We start from the raw sequence: 19,386 nt of genomic DNA on the forward strand, positions 1-19,386 counted from the left end.
GAAATATTTAAGAATATCACTATTAAAAGAGTTTTTTATTAAAATATGTAAAAATATTTATCTAAATATAAAACATTCATAAATATTTGTCAAATATTATATCCAATGCCAGTCACCTTCGTGAAGTTGGGTCCAAGGCCTATCCCAAAATGACTAGCGATCTTAAGAAATCTTTTTTCCAACTAATAAATTTAATATATTTATTCTCACTAATCTATGTGAGACTATTCTTTTAACTAGAGCCAAAATAGGGACTACACTTAAATTATCTACTTGTAGAGCCACAAAAAAGGGCCTACATGTGAGGAGGAGTGTTAAGAAATAATAACAGAAAAAAGGCTTCTTAAATTAGCTAATTATTTTAGGATATATCTTCGACCCAAATTCACGGTACCTATGCAAAGAGTTTTTGCATTAAAAAATTGCTCTCAGTTTTTTCGCACGTGCGAGAAAATGCCTCCCTTATCCAGCCACGGACACACACAGACGGCCGCTAGACTCTGCGACTGTTATCGTCTCCTCTCGAGTTGATTCCTCAATGCATGCCATTGCCTCGAGATGATAATCCCCTCCTTCCAGTTTTCCCTCCAAACCCCATTTTCGGGAGATCCTCACCCGCGAAAACAGACCCTTAATCTCGACGGCTTCAACCCTCTGAAACCCGTCACTCCTTCGTCTCCCTTCCCCCCTACCAGCTCCGACTCCGGCCTCCGCTTCCGCCAGAAGCTCCTCTACCTAGAACGCCTCAATGTCGACTCCGCCAAGGCCCTTGCAAAGAACCCTAATTTCCGTTCCACCTCCCTCGACTCCGTCATATCCGTCGAAAAATGTCTTCTACACTTCGGCATTGAACGTTCCGATATGGGTCGAATCTTGGGGATGCTTCCACAGCTCCTGACCGCTCATCCCGCCTCTGACCTCCACCCGGTTTTTGAATTTCTCCTCACCGAAGTTCAAATCCCGTTTGCGGATATTCGGAGATCCGTCACCCGATGCCCGAGGCTACTCATCTCCAGCGTGCCTGATCAGCTTCGCCCGACCCTCTTCTTCTTGCGAAGATTGGGTTTCGTTGGGCCCCATAAGATCACTTGCCAGACGACGCTCCTGCTAGTGTCCAGCGTGGAGTCAACGCTGACGCCCAAGCTCGAGTATTTGCAGAGTTTGGGATTTTCTTATACGGAGACCGTGAAAATGGTCTTGAGATCGCCTGGGTTGTTGACGTTTAGTATAGAAAAAAATTTCAGACCGAAAGTTGAATATTTTTTGAATGAAATGAGTGGAGATGTGGAAGAACTGAAGAAGTTTCCACAATATTTCTCTTTTAGCTTGGAGCGGAAAATAAAGCCGAGACACCGGTTACTACTGGAGCACGGGCTCTCTTTGAGACTCTCAAACATGTTGAAGGTTAGTGATGGAGAGTTTAATGATCTACTTGTTGAGATGCGGTTGAGATTGGTTGATGAGAAGTTTCCGTCGTAATGGCTACTGGTTTCTTTAAAGGTGGAGTATTTCTGTATGCTCTTTTCTAAATTTAGGTAACTACTCTTGTATATGCCTTTGAGTTGACAGTATATTACCTCTAATTTTGTGATGTAATTTGCTCCAAGGGGAGATGGAGAAGAAAGTGTGAGTGCTAATGGGATAACAACCTATTGGACAAAAGTATATGGTAAGAGAAATATTTGCAGTATATAGTCAGCTGATGATGCCTTGGTGCAAGGGCCTCAGAAAATTTCTTCTTCCTCGGTTGTAGACTATTACTGAATAATGTATTCGCATCTAGTCGTGGAGCAACTAAGGCATAATTGTTTTTATTTTTTTTCTCTCGAATGACGTTGCAGCAGATATGAGTAATTAAAGTTGTATTTGTCAAAATGTTTCAAGCCTTTTGCAAGGTTGTGTTGCACAAATCCGTATTTTATAACAAGCAATTAACTCAATCCTCGATATGGTGACATTAGAACACTTTTATGATCGTATCAATGGCTGAGGAAACCATTCATTGGAAATGGTGCCAAAGGCTTCTCACACTTTTTTGACTTTTGACACTACTACTTGTTCATGTTTATGACTTGTTATGGAGGTTGTCTACCATGATGAATGAAATGTCTAGTGTTCTATTCTGAATATCAAAATAAACAAGGATGATGAAGAAATTCATGTTATTCTGATATTAATCGCATCACTAGAGAGCCTAATTCATATAGTCTTGAGTTTGAAATTTAAAGTCTTCACCCTAACTCGTTATAATTACTTAATCTTGAGTTTGAATCATAAAGTCTTCACCCTAATTCATTATAATTACTTGGATTAATCTCTTGATGGCTCACACTTGATCTGCACTAGTTTCCTTGCAACGAATTTGATAGATGATGCTGGAACAACAATGTCATGGCATTAACATGATGATTATGCCACGAGTTTGTTGAGCTGTCATTGAACTTTCTGCTCACTCTCACATGCATAATGAAAAAATCCCTTCTTGTTCTCCAAGGAGTTGTGTTCATGTGGTGTGTGATATCTTTTATATTTGCAGGAGTCTGATGTAATTTTTAGATATTGAATTTTTTTGTGTAATTTTCTTTTGGCTATCAGTGACTACTGAAAAGTGATTTCTATTTCTCCTTGCTTTCAGCAGTCTTAGAAAAGTAGTTCTAAGTTATCGTGCTTAGTGACTAGGATCAGTTGAATCTCCTAGATTTATTCCTAGCTTAATATTGACATCTTATGTAGGTTTGAGTTCTACTGTTATGGAATGTAAATCGTAGTTTTATGGGCATCTAGATTTGGTGAGTCATTTGATACTAAAAGAAGTGTGAGTGTATAAACAAGGAGTTGATTATACTAATATTAGGGTATAACTCCCCTAAAAAGAACTTTGCAAGGAACTCTTCTTTAGTTACCCTAGTTGGAGGATTTTTTTTTTTTTTTTTTGTGGTTATACTAATGCAAGATGCCTTTTCATGTGAGAGAAATATGTAAACATCAGAGGAAAATTTTGTCTACTAACACCAATGTACTTCCTCTCTGAAAGATAAAAACTCTCTTTTAAAGAGCCTCAACATGTAGCTTGATTTTGGCTTTTGTGCTAGAATTACTTCTTGAAAATGGACCAACACCTCAGTGAGTGCACAGAGTCTAGTTAATTCCCTGGATAATAGTGAAGTGTCCTTGCAACTCCTTTAAATGGGAAGCTCCATACCATTTCTTAGCCATTGCCTTTCTTTCTTTCTTTCTCTTGTACTCTGGAGAGCTTTGTAGCCCGTGTGGCATCTCTCTCTCTTTATAAAATCTCTCATTACTGTTCTCAAAAATAAACAAAAGAACAAAGAATAAGGAAATTCAGGTAAACACTTCATATGTTGGAAATCTTCTTCTTTGCATGATCTGTTGAGGTCATTCTAGACTCGTTTTGTCATAATCTAGAAAGATGAAAGTTTGTGATGTAATCTACTTGTATGAAACCATGACATAATTTTATGGGAAGTAAAATAGTTCTATCTATTTCTTCTAATTTTAGAGATGGAAGTTAGGTCTGCTTGAAGGAAATCTGTAACCCATTGTAGGAACCTCTCTTCCTCACTGATCTTTCCCGTTTGTATTTTTAGCTTAGGTGCTTTTTGCTATCTTATGTTCTTGTGGACCTTGTTTGCTTATTTTATAGTGTATCCTTACCGATTGTGCTCGTCTCTCTCAGCTGCTCTCTTAATTGAATCTTTTTTCCTCATTGTTATTAAAAAAAATCTGCAAACTACTCTTGCATGGAAAATCCACCTGTTTATTTTTCCAACATTTATGTGCTGTGGTGTTAGAGTTCTTTCTCTTTTCTTGTTTTCCTGCTCCTTCCCTAGTTTTTGTTTCATCTCCTCTGCTGTGCTGTCATCTGGCACAGCCAATAAAATACAACAAGCTCGGATCCTTAGAAGTGGAACTTGCAACTCCCCACATGGAAATACTTTCAGACTATGTAAATGTGGTCTAAGTAATAGGTTTTACTTTTGTAATTAAATTTGAGCTTAACAGAAATGCTGCATTTGCTAGAAGCTACTTCTGGTGTTTATATGTGTTACTTTCCCTTCCTTCTACAGTGATAGCAATTTATTTGGTCTGTTGCTGGCTTCAATTGCAATGGGAAGTTTTCTTTGATTTCCTTATGGATACGAAAAAGGTTGTAGTTACCGATATGAGATGTATGGCAAAGGAAACAAGTGTTTCGTGTGATTGAGGGCTCATTCCGAGGATAACTTGTCTGTGTGTTATGCACTATTTTCTGGTGAATTGACTACCATATAGAGGAGGCAATCCCTTGTGTATGCTGTAAGCAGGTTATTGATTGATGATTAATGAATTGAGAGATGATGTGAACTGAAAAGTGGGCAGGTCTTTGAATTGAAGGGTTTATAGCTAGCTGTTGGAAGATTGCTTATATGTCATGAAAAATTTCGGGGCAAATTTTGTTGTGTATAATCTACATGAATCCTTTGCACCAATGAGAAGGGTTTAGTGAATGTGTGTATGGGTTGACAGAATAAGAAGAAAGCTGAAAGTGACATGAATTGATATGTGAGGATATTTCAAGACCAACCTACCGGTGGAGCAAGAAAATGATAGAGCAGGATGAAGGACAAGGATTCTAGCCACCTCAACATAGCATGGACAAGGCTGTAATGGTGATGCCAGAAGCAAAGTAAGCTAGTGAGGCAAAAAATTGGAAAAGGTGGATCCAACAATTCAGTTAGCCAGTCATTGTTAAAAATGGAATAAAAGCGTTCTTTTACCTATTTCAATACTCTTGGATTAAGACTCTCAATATGATGATGTGATGAGTTCAATGGAGATGAAGTTGCATTTTTTTTTTTTCGTTTTTAATTTTGTAACTTAATTACATTGCATCTGATGACTTGCTTCTTTCTGTCAAAACTCTGATAATACTTTATACTCCTTTATGCAGTTCAATGCATCATTCATAACGTCATGTGCGTTTTGGAGTATGATCATTCATATTATTGTTGTTAAGCTTCTTCGTGCTTTGTCTCCAAAGGAATGGACTCTGTTAAGGGCCATTTGTGCTTTTGGTTTACTTCACATTAAAAAAATGATGCTACAAGTTCAACGAGATTTAGAGATGTCTCTGTTTTTTATAATCAAACATTGAGGTTCACTTAAAGTTCTACTGAATACCAGTTTTAAAATATGTTAAATAACAGTCAACTTTTTGAAAAAAGTTATTTAAGCTGCCAGAAAATGAAAGAAGTATGCAGCTGAAATGCAGCAGTAAGGATGACTGACTAAATGCGGCAGTAAGAAGTTTTCCAAATTGGTTGTTGGCCAAAAGAAAGACCCATCAAGTTCGGGATTTCCTGTTGAACTGGGTGAATTTTAGTTCATATAATTGTATGATTATTCTCAGCATATAACTGCTTTGCTTCTAAATATCATTCTTTGACACTGTTTGCCATCTTTGCCCGGATCCTTGCTTCATTTGAGAGGGTTATTATATTAGTTGTTTTGTACCTATCTTGTTCCAATTAAATTAACAATAATTTACTATTAGGCACCACTCTGTCTGAGAAAACCACAAAATTTCCCTCTTCACTTCTGTGAAATGAAAAAAGTGACTAGTTGCGGGTGCAAAACTCAAGTTGGTCTGAGGTGTGGTTTTGGCTGATTCTAAGTTGTGGGTGTGTTTTTGAATCATCGCCTGGAAGCTTCTGGCAAAATCGGATCCCATTCTCGTGTATTTTCTTGTTTCAGTTACCCTTAAGTATTTTCCCTTCCATTACAGGAATCTTGGTACAGTGAGGCATACTAGGCAGTTGGTCAGGACCTCCTTGTTCCTACCCCTCTATTTTTTGTTTTTTTGACGTGACTGATGAAAAGATCTTCATAGAAGAAGACAAGCTTCTCAAGACCTCCTATCCCTCTTTTTTGACGTGACTGATGAAGAGCCTCATCGAGGAGAAGACAAGCTTCTCACCAGAAACTCAGACTACTGTTTATTTCAAATGCCTTGTCTCTTCGTAGATTTGAGAATCATGGTTTTTCTTGTCGTTCATCTCTTGTGAAATAGTGGCATCTGCGGTGGCCATGAATTTGTTTTGATCACACAGAGAAGCCTTCTATTTGCAGAAAATCTTTGGCCCTGGTGGTTGAAAGGGAGAGTACAAACTGACAGACCATGCTAAAAATTTGGTGTCCGAGTATACTGGGTTATCATCTGTACTTTTTTGTTATTAGTTTCTTCAATTCCAGCCTTCCCCAGAACAGCGAAACATACTCCTGACAGACTTCGACTGGTTATTTCCAAATTCCATTGTCATGTAACTGCAGTGAGTGCTAAGTAACAGTTCCTCTCGGACGTTCACTTTTTGTCAGTAATCCAGAGCTGTAATATTGTCCAGAATTTGATATCATCTGTTTGCTGCTGTGTCTTTTGTATTATGAAGAAGCCAACCAACCAGTTACCATAATCTTTTCAGGAAATGCAGATGTTAAAACAGGGTTGATGCAAACCTAGCTCTTTATACGCACTGGGTGTTCTACTCGGCCCTCTTATGTACCTGAGAAAACTGTGGGCAATGTGGAAAAGGAGGTTGCAATTAGTTTCTGTGAAGAATGGAATCATGACGGGAGCAACTTTTTCTATTTCGTTTTTGGCATTTTCAAGGGAGGGAGCTCAGGGGTGGCGGTAAATGGTAGAAAACAAAATCACAGTAATGCATTTTTTTTTTGGGGTCATTATTATGTAACCTTGGTTCATCGCCTGACAAGTCTCTCTCTTTAAACGTGGAACAGATTCAGAGCTCGTGGGTGGTTCAGCTTTCTTATCTGCAACCATGGCGTGATCACAGCGTCACATCTCTACGGACAGCCACTGGCCATAGGATCCGTTTGTGTGAAGCATTCAGGTCTGGGTTTCCTAAGTTCTATCTATTTTTAAACGTGTTCAGCTAAGCGGGCAGAAGACATACGAGGTGGTGCTTTCCCCCATAGTTCGAGAAATGGTCTCTCTATACTTTTGTTGATAGTAGCACTGAAAAGTTGGTTTAAGACTCTATTTGATTCACCCTCGCTAAAATCTTTGGTCAAGTCGGAAAAAACTGGACCTGATGGGTTGTAAAAAACTTTGAGAAGTGATTAAAGACTCAAGACTCTACTCTTCATAACTTATCTACAGATTTCAAGTGTTCTGATATCTAAAGCGTAGGCTACCTGCTTATGATAACAATGGTGGATGAACAGTGGATTGAAATATTAGTTTGTCACCGCAGTAAGGGCTCCCTATAGTATTAACAGTGTAGAAAATTCGTTGAAAGTGATGAGTGATGACCCTTTTCAAGAGAGATCTTTTCAGGACTATTTGCTTCGGCTCCTCTGCTGCTACCTGCAGATAGGTTTAAAATTTAAGACGTGTAAAGGGATGCTTCGCCCCATTTCCAGAATCTGCCAAAGTGATGACATTACTGCTTCTGGAAATGTTGGTTTGGCAACAAACAATCCAGAAATCCGTCTGTGAGTGTAGCTACGCATAAATTAACTACATTAAACAAAACACCATCTTTCTCAGAAATGGCCAATGGGAGGATTTGATTGAATTAACTGAGGGAGACTGATTGGACAAGTGTCAGGTGCTCTGCTTGCAGAGATTCTCTAACGAAGCTTGCTGTGACAAACGAACAAATGAAGTCACAGAAGGCCTTACTGCTGAAATGTATATTTTTTCTGTTGTTCCTGTGGTGCGTGCCGGAAAATCGCACGCACTTGGTTCTGTTCCAGACGATCTTCTTCTCTTTCATTCTGGGTTCAGTAAAGGGGTACTTTTGTTGCTCATTTGCTTTTAGTCATTTCGGTCGAATAAGACCGTAATCGTTATGAAAATTTCCTTTCCCATTACTCTTTCTGAATCCTGGAAGTCCTTTCAGCCCTCAAAATCACTCCCGTTTGAATGACCCTGTTCAGAGTTTTCAGACTGGCATGCCGAGTGATGTACGCTGCTCCAGTGAGTTAAATTGGAACTAATTTTCTTCGGCGCCTCTTTCGTCAAATTCATTAGTTCACACTGATCTCTGTTTGTTGAACTTTTTGACTACTTTTTTTTCCGTTCAGTAGTACTTTAGTATGTACAAAATTGTCGGTTGTAATCTTATCAGGAAAGGTCGTATTGTAGACAAACAGGGGTTGAACAATTATAAATCCTGCCCCAGATCCTCCATTTCTGTTTTCCTTCGAATTATTGTAAAATGGATCATTTTTAGTGTTCCAAACACGTTAGATAACTGCACCAAGTTCTCTTTCTCTCTCTCTCTTACGTCCGTATCCAGTATGATCTGAATGGGGTGGATACATGGTAAAACTTTGGAAGGTCTTGCCAGAGTCCTCGTCGAATTCATGGAGTTGGTCATGTCTGGTTTTCGAAAAAGGAAGAAGGAAGAAGTGGGTCCGTCCCATTTACTGAGCTCTTCGGAAAGGACCTGATTCCTGAAGGAAATGCCGGACCGGACTTGTCCGAGAATACAACTGTGGAGAGGAAACACGTGGACTGAGGTACAGAGGCGAGTTTCCACTTCCTTGTGGCTGTAAACCTCCTCTGTATCATCGTCTCCTCCCCAATTAATGCAAGGAAATCTCCACAAAATCAATCTGCTGCTTCTTCCTCGGTACACTTCTCTGTCTTCTGCCATTAATGCTACCATAAATAAATCTGAAAGTGAATTCTTTTTTTTATTAATGTATGAAATAGAAAATGTAGTATAAAGTATTTTTATTTATTAGTGTGTACAATGTAAATTCAATGTGAAGTGAACAGGAGGAGAGGTAGCAGCCCCCATTGAAATCATGGCTGCCATCCTGGGTGATGCCTTTTTGAGTACCGACAGTAGGTGATACGATGATGGTCAAACAACTCTTCTAACTTGTGAAAAATAGCTGGATTATTTACTAGTTTACATCGATGAAGATGTCGGAACCAAATTTGTAGATGTGGTATTGTAAATGCGAATCCCTCACGATCAAAGAGAGTAAAAATTAATGGAGAAATCAAAGCACTGGAAAGAGAAATCATACATGAGGACTTCATTGACTCTGTAAAATCTCGACGAAAAGAGAAATCGTGGTGGAGGACCGACTGGTCGAACTGGAACAGAAACAAGGACAAGGAACAACAAGACGAGCACGAAGAGGAAAGAAAAACAGGAGTTTTTTTATTTTTTGGTTTAATGTCTCAATGTCGAGCATCGAGCAAAACGACGAGAGGGAATTCACATTTACTTCCCACTTACACAACCCACTAATGCTTTTTGAATTCACTTGACAAAGATGGTTCAGCCGAGTCTGTGTCCGGATTTATTAGCTTTTACTGTACACGACTTTTTTTTCACTAAAAGAGATGGTTCAGCTATTTCCTTATCAAGGATTACTAGCTATTTACTTAGCTGCTTTACAGAGTCCAGTGTCAACAACTGCCAAAACTGAAATCACAGAACAAACTGATAATTGTACAAATTTTTAGGTACCATTCGTAATGCTCGATTTGCATTCTTTATGGGGATTGTTTAGACGCGGCGCGATTGACAGTGAATGAACTGCCCTCTCACCTCGACCCTGCATCACTGTTGATCCTCTGCTACAACAAATTCATCAAGTGGTCCATCCTTCCTGAAAACCTTTTGGTTCCCATCCACCAAGTCAATGGATATTTATAAATGCTGTAGTCGGGTTCCCAATGCTTTTGAAGCCTTCTCCTACTGTAAGTGGTATTTGACCGACCAGTTCTACAGAACAACAAGTGGCTTAACTTCTGCACTCTCTTCAGTGGCTGTTACACATCTTGTGATTTTGGGAGTGATGAAGACAGAGTTGCCTTCTGAGGCAGACTGAAACCCTAGAAAGAAACAGAAGAGGGAGACACTGGAAGCTAAATATTGGAATAGCATCTGCTTCTTTGCTTGGTACATGTGTCTTGTTAAATTCTCACTTACTAAGGGGTAGTGGATCACTTTCCAAATCCAGGGCCATTGAGGGACAACTACTTTTTTTTTTTTTTTTGTTCCTAGTAATACACAAGTCTCTTAATTTTCTTGTACCTCTGTCCAGCTGAATCATTATTATCCTATTGAAAAAAATACTGAAATTGAATCAAGTGTTTTTAAGGAAAATGTTGGGTTGTTAATTATGTCCCCTGAAATGCAGTACTGTGAATGATCAATACTCCCAGGCCCTTTTTAATGGACTCTGTTGCTTATTCACTGCAGTGTACACCCTTGTAATAATGAAATACCTACTTGGGTTTTATACTTCAATTCAGGTATCCCTATTTAAATTTGAAATACCTACATAGGTTTTGTATTTATATCTCTATGTGTCGCCATCTCATCAATGAGAAACATGAAGAACCACTGGGTAGAAGAGCTGTGTGAGCTTGTATGGTTGGAGTATCACGTGTGCAGGCTAAGGAAGGGGCCAAATCAATTGATTTTTTGAAGTTTGTTTCTGAAATTCTACAGTATTTGTTTTCCACATTTGCCTTCATCTTACAACTTTCCCCTTTTCCCCTCTTCTCCTCTTCCACCCTATCTGGGAGGTTAGGCTTTTGTCTTGTATTGAGGAGTACTTGTTCCCAATTTCAACTCTAGTCTGAGGGAAACATCAACCATTATTGTAAGCCAACCATAATATCCTTCTTCTGTGGTTCCAAGGGGACAAGCCCAACAGAATGGCATGGGGCAAGTCTCCTCATAATCTGCTGCTTCATTAACAATGCGTTTGTGGCTTTGGTGTTGCCTCAAGATCTCATCTGATCTGTTTTTTTTTTTTTATATATATCACCCCAAGGGCATGTTTCTTTATTTATGCCTTCTGTAACCAATAATGCATCCACAAGTTTGGAATGCCCTAGCAACCCATACTTTCATTCTTGTAAGAAACTGCCACTCTCACATCAGATCTCATCTATTGATGCCTGCCCAAGATTTTTCCTCCCAACATATCTTTCTATTAATTTGATAACAGAATAGCATCAGTTTCTCAGTATTCTCAGTTCATGTGATATTAAAACATCGAGGGAGTGCAGATGGTCTTTATCTATATATGAGATGGGGTTGAAGTTGGTAGCTTGAAAACACAATTGAAGTATAAGTGATGGACACTGATGCAAACCCATTAGGTGTCAAAAGCCAACAAATGCATGAGGTTGTTATAATTTGTATAAGAAGATCCTTCACATTCAATGGATAATGCCATCAAAAGAGGAAAGAGAAGAGAACCCTGTGACAATCACTTGCCAGTGATGGGTGGGGATTGATGGAATACAGGAGGGGAGGGAGGGGTAGAGAGAGAGAGAGAGAGAGAGGTTTGGAGAAGAAAACAAACTTGCTTGTTTTGGCCAGGGATGAAGATTGCATGATGAAAGCAAAGATATTCTCTGTTATTTTTTCACTTGGCTACCCAGACACGATTTTCCTCTCTTTCCTTTCTTTGGCTGGTCTGAAGAGTTGGAGACCAAAGGGGCTCTTGTCTTTGTCTCATAAAAACCAGGTGGCCGTTGGTGAGCGGTGACCTCTCTTTCATTAGCATAAATAACTAATCCTCCTGACCCCTTTTGGCTTCTCTATCCAAACAAACTTCTCAGAAGAAAAAACCCAATTACAGAATCCTTTTTGGTGGCTCTGAAAGCTTCAAATCCGTTGTGAAGTCATGTGTTTAATTCGTCTGTTTGCACAGCATCAGCAGCAAAAACTCTTTTAACCGATGTATAGGGCCAACACCCCCTTCCAAGACTTAAACAGTACAAGTAGCAACCACCTAAAAACCTTACAAGCCATTATTTTCTTTCTTTCATACTGACGTGCGATAGCTGATCAGCAGAAATACTGATCTGGGTTTGAAAGGTATCTGCCATACGACGCCGCCCAAGATGGATCTTTTAGCACATACAAGTATACAACATGGTAGTTCTACAGTATAGTTCTCAGAAGAACAAAGGAGAATGGGGCAAATTTGGTTTCCTTCTAAACCATAGATATTTATCTCTGCAAATAAAGTGGCTTTGAATCTTTACCGGATACATCCATAATGACGAACTCCTTTGTCCTTCCATCATCTAATTCCACTTAAATATGCTGATCAGGGAGAGCTTCCAACTGTCACCTTTGGCTCCCAGTTCCCACCCCACGCACAAGAGACAGTAAAGAGAAGTAGGAAAAAATTCTCAGTTTTCTTCTCAGTTGCAGTCAAATCTCATAAGAACAGAAATCTGTTTTGCCACCAGATCTACAGTATGTTTTTCTAACTCTTAGAACTTTTTAAGTTTTCCATGTGCATGCCCCTTGCAACCAAGATGTACAGCAGTGGTACAAGTAGGTAAGAGTGAATTTTCTCCAGTGATATCTCTCAACTGGAAGAGCTTTTGTAATTGGAAGAGCTCTGAATTTAACCTAAGATTAGTGTTTGAACGTTCTCTTCAGTAATTTTAAAATTTTTGGGGCGTTTAGTAAGGTTATTTTCCATAACTAGCCATTTTCCATTTTCAATTTTCAAAGTGCTTGACTGCAATTCCCTGGTTTTTCCCTGCCAGGATAGTACATTCCAGTTGCCTGTGACATCACTTAATGAAACGTCTGCAACAGGGTTAGTCAGAATGAGAAATGATATTAATACTTTAGAACTCCGTTAGCTTTTCATGAAAAAGAAAAACTATAAGCTGCAGGGACTTAGAATCAGTTAGGAGTTTCAGAAATGAGATGACGAAAATCCAGCCCGGGGGACGTGATTCCTAATTGCGGGAAGGAAGAATCACTTTGGTGGGTTTCTCCGGGGCCTGCTTCGCAGTTGCAGGCAGCCTATTTTTTTATTCTCATTCGAGTCATTTCTCGCCACTGCTACTCTTTTTAAGGCTGCTTTTTACTTCTGGGGACTTAGAGAAGAACTCTAGTTGGAATGAAATGTCTACTAGCTGTAAAAACTTTCCTCTTCCATGTGCTGAGATAGAGAGTGGATCACGAGTGAAGGTCTTAAAGATAAAAAAAAAAAAAAACATGAACAAAGAAAAAAACTCGAAGCATGATTGATTATAAAATGATAAACGTGGTATCTCATTTTGGACAGTTGATCCAATCGATACAATAATCTGTTCATATCATTCTCGTTATGGCTTTCTTGTTGGGTCTTCTTCAGCTGTGTTAACTGAAACCCAGGTTAACATTTTATGCCATAAGAAGGAAAGAAAGAGACTGAGGAGAGAAGGCATCCTGGGAGGGGTGGGTGTCTTATTTCCTTCCTTGAAAAGAAAGCTAGATAGGTCTGTGAGACTGAAGCTACCAGGAGCACAGAGGTGATTTTTGTCAAACTGAGAGGGATGGCCGAAGGAGAGAGAAGACAGAGAGCTCACACGTGTGATGAATTGACATCTCCTGGTGTGTGAGATGGGAGAGGTAGTTATTGGTTGAAGGAGAGAAGTTAAAAAAAAAAAAAAAAAACTGCTTAAATTTGGAGTCAGAGTTCAGTCGGGATGGTGAAGTTGAAGTCTCTCTGAGAGTGAAAGAGAGAGAAGGAGAAGCCGTGTGGGTTTCTGTTAAGACGCTTTTCCCATTTCAAGTTGTTATTTTCAGCCCCTTCTCTCTTTTCTCTGTCTACATATTTCTGCAGTTCCTCCTCCTTACCTACCTGGGTGTCTCTCTCTTTCCTCCCTCTTTCCTTCAGCAATGAAGACGAAGACATGTCCATCCAGTATAATAGAAACTCTCCACAAGAGACTTCTAGCAGCCTGAGGAGTTACAACAGTTCTTCAATGGGTGTTTTTGCCGATATTGGTTCTCTCGCCATCAGCCCTTGCTATGCAGCAGAAGCTGCTGCTTCAGGAGAGAGCTGTGAGAAAAATAAAGGAGCATGTTGGGCATATCCCTTTATGACTTCATGCGCTAACGAAAATGGCGAGGTGGCTGACGGGAAGGGCTCTGATTCAAGTGATGGAATAGGAGAGAGCAGTCCCGTGGAGCCCATCAACCCACATGAAGAAAATCCCGCTGAGAGCACAGGTGGTGCAGGCAAGAAACCTGATAGTGGGCAGTCGAGGCTTTGTGCCAGAGGTCATTGGAGACCTGTAGAAGATACCAAGCTTAAAGAGCTTGTTGCTCTTTATGGTCCCCAAAACTGGAACCTTATAGCCGAGAAGCTGGAGGGTAGATCAGGTAAAAAAGCATGGTTTCTTTCGTCCTTATCCTTGATCTCTTTACACTTGAGAGTTTTGCTTGATTTTGTGGTAATGACGCTTTCCTATCTCATTTCCTCCCCTGATGTTACATTTGAAGGTAAGAGCTGCAGACTGAGGTGGTTCAACCAGTTAGACCCCAGGATCAACAGAAGAGCTTTTACAGAAGAAGAAGAGGAGAGGCTAATGGCTGCTCATCGGTTGTATGGCAACAAATGGGCCATGATCGCTCGGCTTTTTCCTGGGAGAACTGACAATGCTGTGAAGAACCATTGGCATGTCATAATGGCGAGAAAATATAGAGAGCAGTCCAGTGCTTACAGGAGAAGGAAACTGAGTCAGGCTGTTAAGAAAAGGTTGGAAGAGGCTGGAGGCTTTGGATGCAAAGATGCAGACAGTGGGATAGAAACCCTGCGCCTCAACCTCTCCAATATCTCTCACTTCCCATTCGTCAATCCGGCCACTGCTGGAGTCGATGACTCAGTTTCAGGCTACAGAGATTTATTCATTGGTTCAACAACCAACAGGTTTCCTTCTAATAGTGGTGGGTCTTTCGCGGAGCAGACACCTTTTGATTTTCTTTCTGGTTTGTCCTTTGATCCTGATTTTCTGTTATATCCGCTTGACTATCTGCTTATGGATTTCTGTGCTCCCTCTTATTGGTTTTCTGATTTGCGTTTTCACCATTTTATTTATTCTTTTTCTCCTTGCTCTATGCTACTGCTGCTGCTGCTGCTGTTTTTTTTTTTTTTCCCATTATGGATTATCCCAAAGATATACCTGCCTCTATGCCCTGCCTGCAACATGCACCACTGCACCAACGATTAGATATCTTTGATTATCACGTCATATATATGACAACCTAAGTTCCCAACAGCCTTCTTACTCGTAAGGTTTGGAAGGAGACTCCTGTGTCAGGAAAATATATTTTCTGGCTTCTAACTCCTTTCCTCCTGCTCAGATGTGGGAATTCGATGGATCATGCTATTCCCGCTTGTAAAAACTTTTGTTTCCTTGATCCAAGAAGTCAAATAAGACTGAAGCTCAAAACCTGCAAATTCTGCACATATTGAGTAACTGTACTGTACCTTTCTTCTGTTTATATTATTTTATATGTGGGTTAAACTGAATTACTGAAAATCTCTTCTTCTTTTCCAAATATTTTGATTTCAAACTCTTTACAGTCTGTTAATGGGGTATCTGTGGTTGGTTTGTGTTGCAGATCCCAAGAACCATGACCAGTCAAGCTTTTATAGCCACAACAGGCCGTGGGATAGGCCAAGAGATGATGCGGCCCCTGGCATCTATCGTCTCCCTCCGCCATTGCTGCTGCCAATGCAACAGTTGAGCAACTCGCCTTGTTATTTTTCTGACTCCACACCATCAACATCCCAAGCTTCGGTCTCTGAGCCATCGTCGTCATCAGTAGCTGCAGCAGAACGTAGATCAGCCAAGAACACCCATTTTAACCCCAAGATCTCACCTCCTTTTATAGATTTTCTTGGAGTTGGAGCAACATGATGGGGAACCCACCATTGGAGAAAAGCTAGAAAATTTCTTTCCTAACACGGAGATTTTCATGAAACCTGAACACTCCCTTAAATCTCTCATGCTGTTAAAAGTAAAAAAAAAGGTAGTCTAAAACCAAGAGACATCTGAAATCTCCGTTCCATGTTCCCCACTTAAAGCGGGTAGGGAGTGATCAGATCCTGACGATGTTACTGGTTAACATCTCATGCGATTTCTTCCCTTTATCATTCATCTCATTTTCTTTTTTTTTGCAGAAATAACCCGACTAAATTAACTTCAATGGTGATCTTACTCGCTTTCCAGATTATTACACTTAGCAAGGTCGTCTCATGATTTTCCCCATGAAAAGCTACACGCGACCAACCTCAAAAAGCTTCATGAACCCAGATTTAATCGATCATCTCGTTTTTTCCCTACAGTAATCATTTACTTCCAGAGTCACCATTCCCACTCTGAAACTGTGGGTATAAGGTCACAAATTTTAAACTTCAAACCGAGGCCAAATTTTCTCAATCTGTACTTCCATAAACTGGAATAATCCCTTGAAGTGGGTTCTAATAGGCACAAGCTTCACGTTTTAGAAGGCTTTTATGGATCTTGCAAGGCATCCTTGGACATTTAATTAAATTCGTTTCAGGCATCAAAATTCCTATTTCGAACGATCAACATATGAAACTAGCTTCCCTTATAAATGCTTATACAGTGAAGAAAAAGCAGAAGAAGGTTTTATTCATTGCCAGGCATTTCGTGCAGAAATACGACGTAGTTCTCTTAGTATTGTGCAAAGATTGCTGGGAAATTTCGAACTGGAACTAATAAATGCTTTCTGGATTCTGAAATTGAAATCACTTGAACAATTCAAGAGCTCGAACAACAAAATAGAGGAACCAAAAACAAACTTACAGGCAGGAAACAGAGTAAACTAACAACTATGGCAACAATAATTGCAAGGATTCAAGAGCTCAAACAAAATACAATTACAAACAAGACAAAGACAATGTCTCAGACACCAAAGAACAGAAAACAAGGGAGTAAAAGAAACTGTCAGACTAAGAAGAAAGTCTAAGATAGATTAGCACTGACGGAGAATCCAAGGAGGCACATACCAAGAACATTGTCCACAACTTCTCTCCGTTAGCAGGTAAGAAAGATCAAATCCAATCAATACAGAGAAGAAAACCTTAATGTCCAAGAAATAGAATCGAAACCTACAATTAGTTGAGCCGAACATCCGTCCAATTCCGCAACCCAAGCAACCTCAACTTAAATCCGAGGCAGACTCTAAACAAACCCCAAAAATGACGAGGAGCATCGAGTGAAAGTGAATTCATTTTCATTCGTTTTTCACTTTGAACGAGTGATTAACTCCTCATTTACACAGTATAATAACAGGCCCTAAAATTGATCCAAAGTCATAATCAGGTACGAGGTGAGGTAACAAATGTTGAAGCTGGGTGTAGCCCCAGTCTGACCTCTTCACAAGTCCAGTTGTTCTGTAGACTGCGGGGACTTTAGAGGTCTTTCCAAGCAAAGAAACCTGCAACCTTCATGAGCTAAGCCAGGGAATTACATCTAACCCTAACTCACTTCAGTGACAGCTTCCATCTTTACAGGGTAATCTACACGAGAGACTTACAGAAAGAGAAAAAGGAAGAAGAAAAAAAAAACAAAAATTTTGAAAACAAATTACAATAAATTGGTTGTTGTACTCCGTTCAAGAGCAAATTCCTCCTGCAGTTTCTAAACGTTTATAGAGTTCTATCCTACAACTGATAAATACAAGTCAAGAGAGGAATTTGGGAATTTTAAGGTTGCTCTTCAGATTAATCCTTCACATTTGGCTCCTTTGGAGTTGTTCTTTACCAAATGGACTGAGCGCCAGAATACTACCTGGCTGCTCCAATTGATAGAATCGAAATTGCAAGTCAATGCCAAATATTAAATTTTGCAAAAGACCAAATAAATGCCAGCCACCTATAATGGCGGAATAGTATTACCAGGTAGAAAAATCAATTTTGATCACGATTGTTGCAAAAGTAGTTTGGCCTCTTCACGATGAGACACCAACGCTCCCTCCAGTTCCTGCTTTGGTAGCAGCACAGTAGAGTTGGGAAACTCTGTATCGCACTGACTGTCAACAATATCCAGCGGCACTGGTCTCATTGAGAAATGGGTCCCGAGGGTAGCAATCGTTTTGTCAATGAAGGTAGACCTACTGGACAGATAGTTCTTCATTGAACATAGAAACTCTCGATGGTTCCTCGCCTGAGAGAAAGTCGAAACCATCTTAGAACTTTCGGAAAAAAAAAAAACACCGAAATTGTCTGTATTTGATCATAGAAATCGGGCTCACGAACTGTCAACTAGCAACATATTATCTAATTTAATTGCTTCAAACACCATCTATCGACATATAGCAGCAATCTATCGCGTTCATTCTATCAGTTGTGTTTCAGCAAACTTAATTGTTGAAAAGTGAACTTCAAAACGGGGATGATGAACTTCAGAAGGATTGAGATTGCAGATATCATTCCAGTGAAAATGTAACTAAATCAAATGCGTACCAGTCTGTATTGGGGAGATCTTCTGGGCATCCTTAAGTAGGCCATGTTCCTCTCGTCGTAATCCCATAAAAACGATGTGTGATGTAGCCACCGGTCTTTAGTAATGGATTGTGCATTTCCGCCGAACTTGAGGTCCCCGAAAACATAATCTAAGGGCGGAATTGCATAAATTGGTAGTATATTATAACTGGTTAGTCTTCTTCTTGCTTCAGAAGGGATGAAATATAATCGATCAATTTCAGCATCCTTGATTCGGGTTGATAGGTTTCCACTTACCATTTTCGCGGAGATGAAAATCAGCTATTCCTTCAAGAGCTTGACCGTATAGCTCACCAGTCCAAGACATTATGGAGCGAGGATATGGCTGTAAACCAGGAACTGCATCTTTGCTGCAGATTAGAGTCACAAAAATCGTGCCTTCATCGACAATGACAGTGCCTCCTCCGCTAAACCTTCTGATGACGGGGACACCTTCTTGCAGAACGGACTCGATTTCGATCAGTTCAGAAAGTTTCCTGATATACTTAAGAAAGTGAAAAACTCAATTTTTCAGGGCAAAAAGAAATGAAGGGAAACTGAGAAACTGAGAACTAAGTGGGCAAAATAAAAATCGAATTTTCATAGTTGCAAAAGGGTACCCAGAAGTGCCCATGACTATTGTGGGAGGATTCACGCCATGATTGACGATACACCAGTTCTCCGTAGACGTTCGGAGAAGTCTCTGTTCCAAGTTCAGCTGCTGCAAAATTGGAGTCGATTTGAGTCTTAGAAGATTCATAAATGGCAAGGCGACGTCTCTGGCTGCTCGAAAGATGGTCATCTCGATTCTGTGAGTGTGTTCGCAGTGAGCAAATCTTAGGTTTTCTTGCTCAAACTGCCCCCAAGCAGCTGCTGAAACCAGGAAGCGTCGATACCAGTATTCTTGTACCGAGGGCGTTAACTTGACGAGTATCGTGGAGAATCTGGGACCCACTCACATAGTATATATCGTACTTCGCAAGCGAAAAGGCCAGGATGTGAACAACTGCATCTCTTATCCGGCCGTGTTTGTGCCAACCGAGTTCACTTTTAAAGATTTAATTTACAGTG

The 19,386-nt window shown here is 40.0% G+C and overlaps 3 protein-coding genes across 4 annotated transcripts; 2 read left to right on the top strand and 1 right to left on the bottom strand.

Moving 5' to 3' along the window:
* Nucleotides 1-517: 517 nt before the first annotated feature.
* Nucleotides 518-4,803, top strand: LOC137941376 (transcription termination factor MTEF1, chloroplastic-like). The gene is made up of 2 exons (XM_068786758.1): nucleotides 518-1,500; nucleotides 4,089-4,803. The coding sequence occupies exon 1, from the start codon at nucleotides 559-561 to the stop codon at nucleotides 1,477-1,479; it is 921 nt and encodes a 306-aa protein (XP_068642859.1). The 5' UTR covers nucleotides 518-558; the 3' UTR covers nucleotides 1,480-1,500; nucleotides 4,089-4,803.
* An 8,964-nt stretch (nucleotides 4,804-13,767) lies between these two features.
* LOC137942122 (transcription factor MYB105-like) lies at nucleotides 13,768-15,947 on the top strand. Its single transcript, XM_068787807.1, has 3 exons — nucleotides 13,768-14,183; nucleotides 14,304-14,747; nucleotides 15,426-15,947. The coding sequence occupies exons 1-3, from the start codon at nucleotides 13,784-13,786 to the stop codon at nucleotides 15,722-15,724; spliced, it is 1,143 nt and encodes a 380-aa protein (XP_068643908.1). The 5' UTR covers nucleotides 13,768-13,783; the 3' UTR covers nucleotides 15,725-15,947.
* A 1,459-nt stretch (nucleotides 15,948-17,406) lies between these two features.
* Nucleotides 17,407-19,304, bottom strand: LOC137941818 (uncharacterized). 2 transcript variants are annotated; one of them, XM_068787406.1, is made up of 5 exons: nucleotides 18,936-19,304; nucleotides 18,574-18,812; nucleotides 18,298-18,446; nucleotides 17,731-17,998; nucleotides 17,407-17,627 (listed from the first exon to the last, which is right to left on the bottom strand). In XM_068787406.1, exons 1-4 carry the CDS (start codon nucleotides 19,115-19,117, stop codon nucleotides 17,753-17,755), a joined length of 816 nt encoding a protein of 271 aa, XP_068643507.1. In that variant the 5' UTR covers nucleotides 19,118-19,304; the 3' UTR covers nucleotides 17,407-17,627; nucleotides 17,731-17,752. The 2 variants fall into 2 exon arrangements, with proteins under 2 accessions (XP_068643507.1, XP_068643506.1); XM_068787405.1 differs by having other exon boundaries at nucleotides 17,407-17,998.
* Between the last annotated feature and the right edge of the window lie 82 nt (nucleotides 19,305-19,386).

Source organism: Aristolochia californica, unplaced genomic scaffold (genome assembly GCF_029961685.1).
Source record: "Aristolochia californica isolate CCGP_79_NKW_82.1479 unplaced genomic scaffold, dmAriCali1.0.hap1 SCAF_9, whole genome shotgun sequence".
Lineage (NCBI taxonomy): Eukaryota > Viridiplantae > Streptophyta > Magnoliopsida > Piperales > Aristolochiaceae > Aristolochia > Aristolochia californica.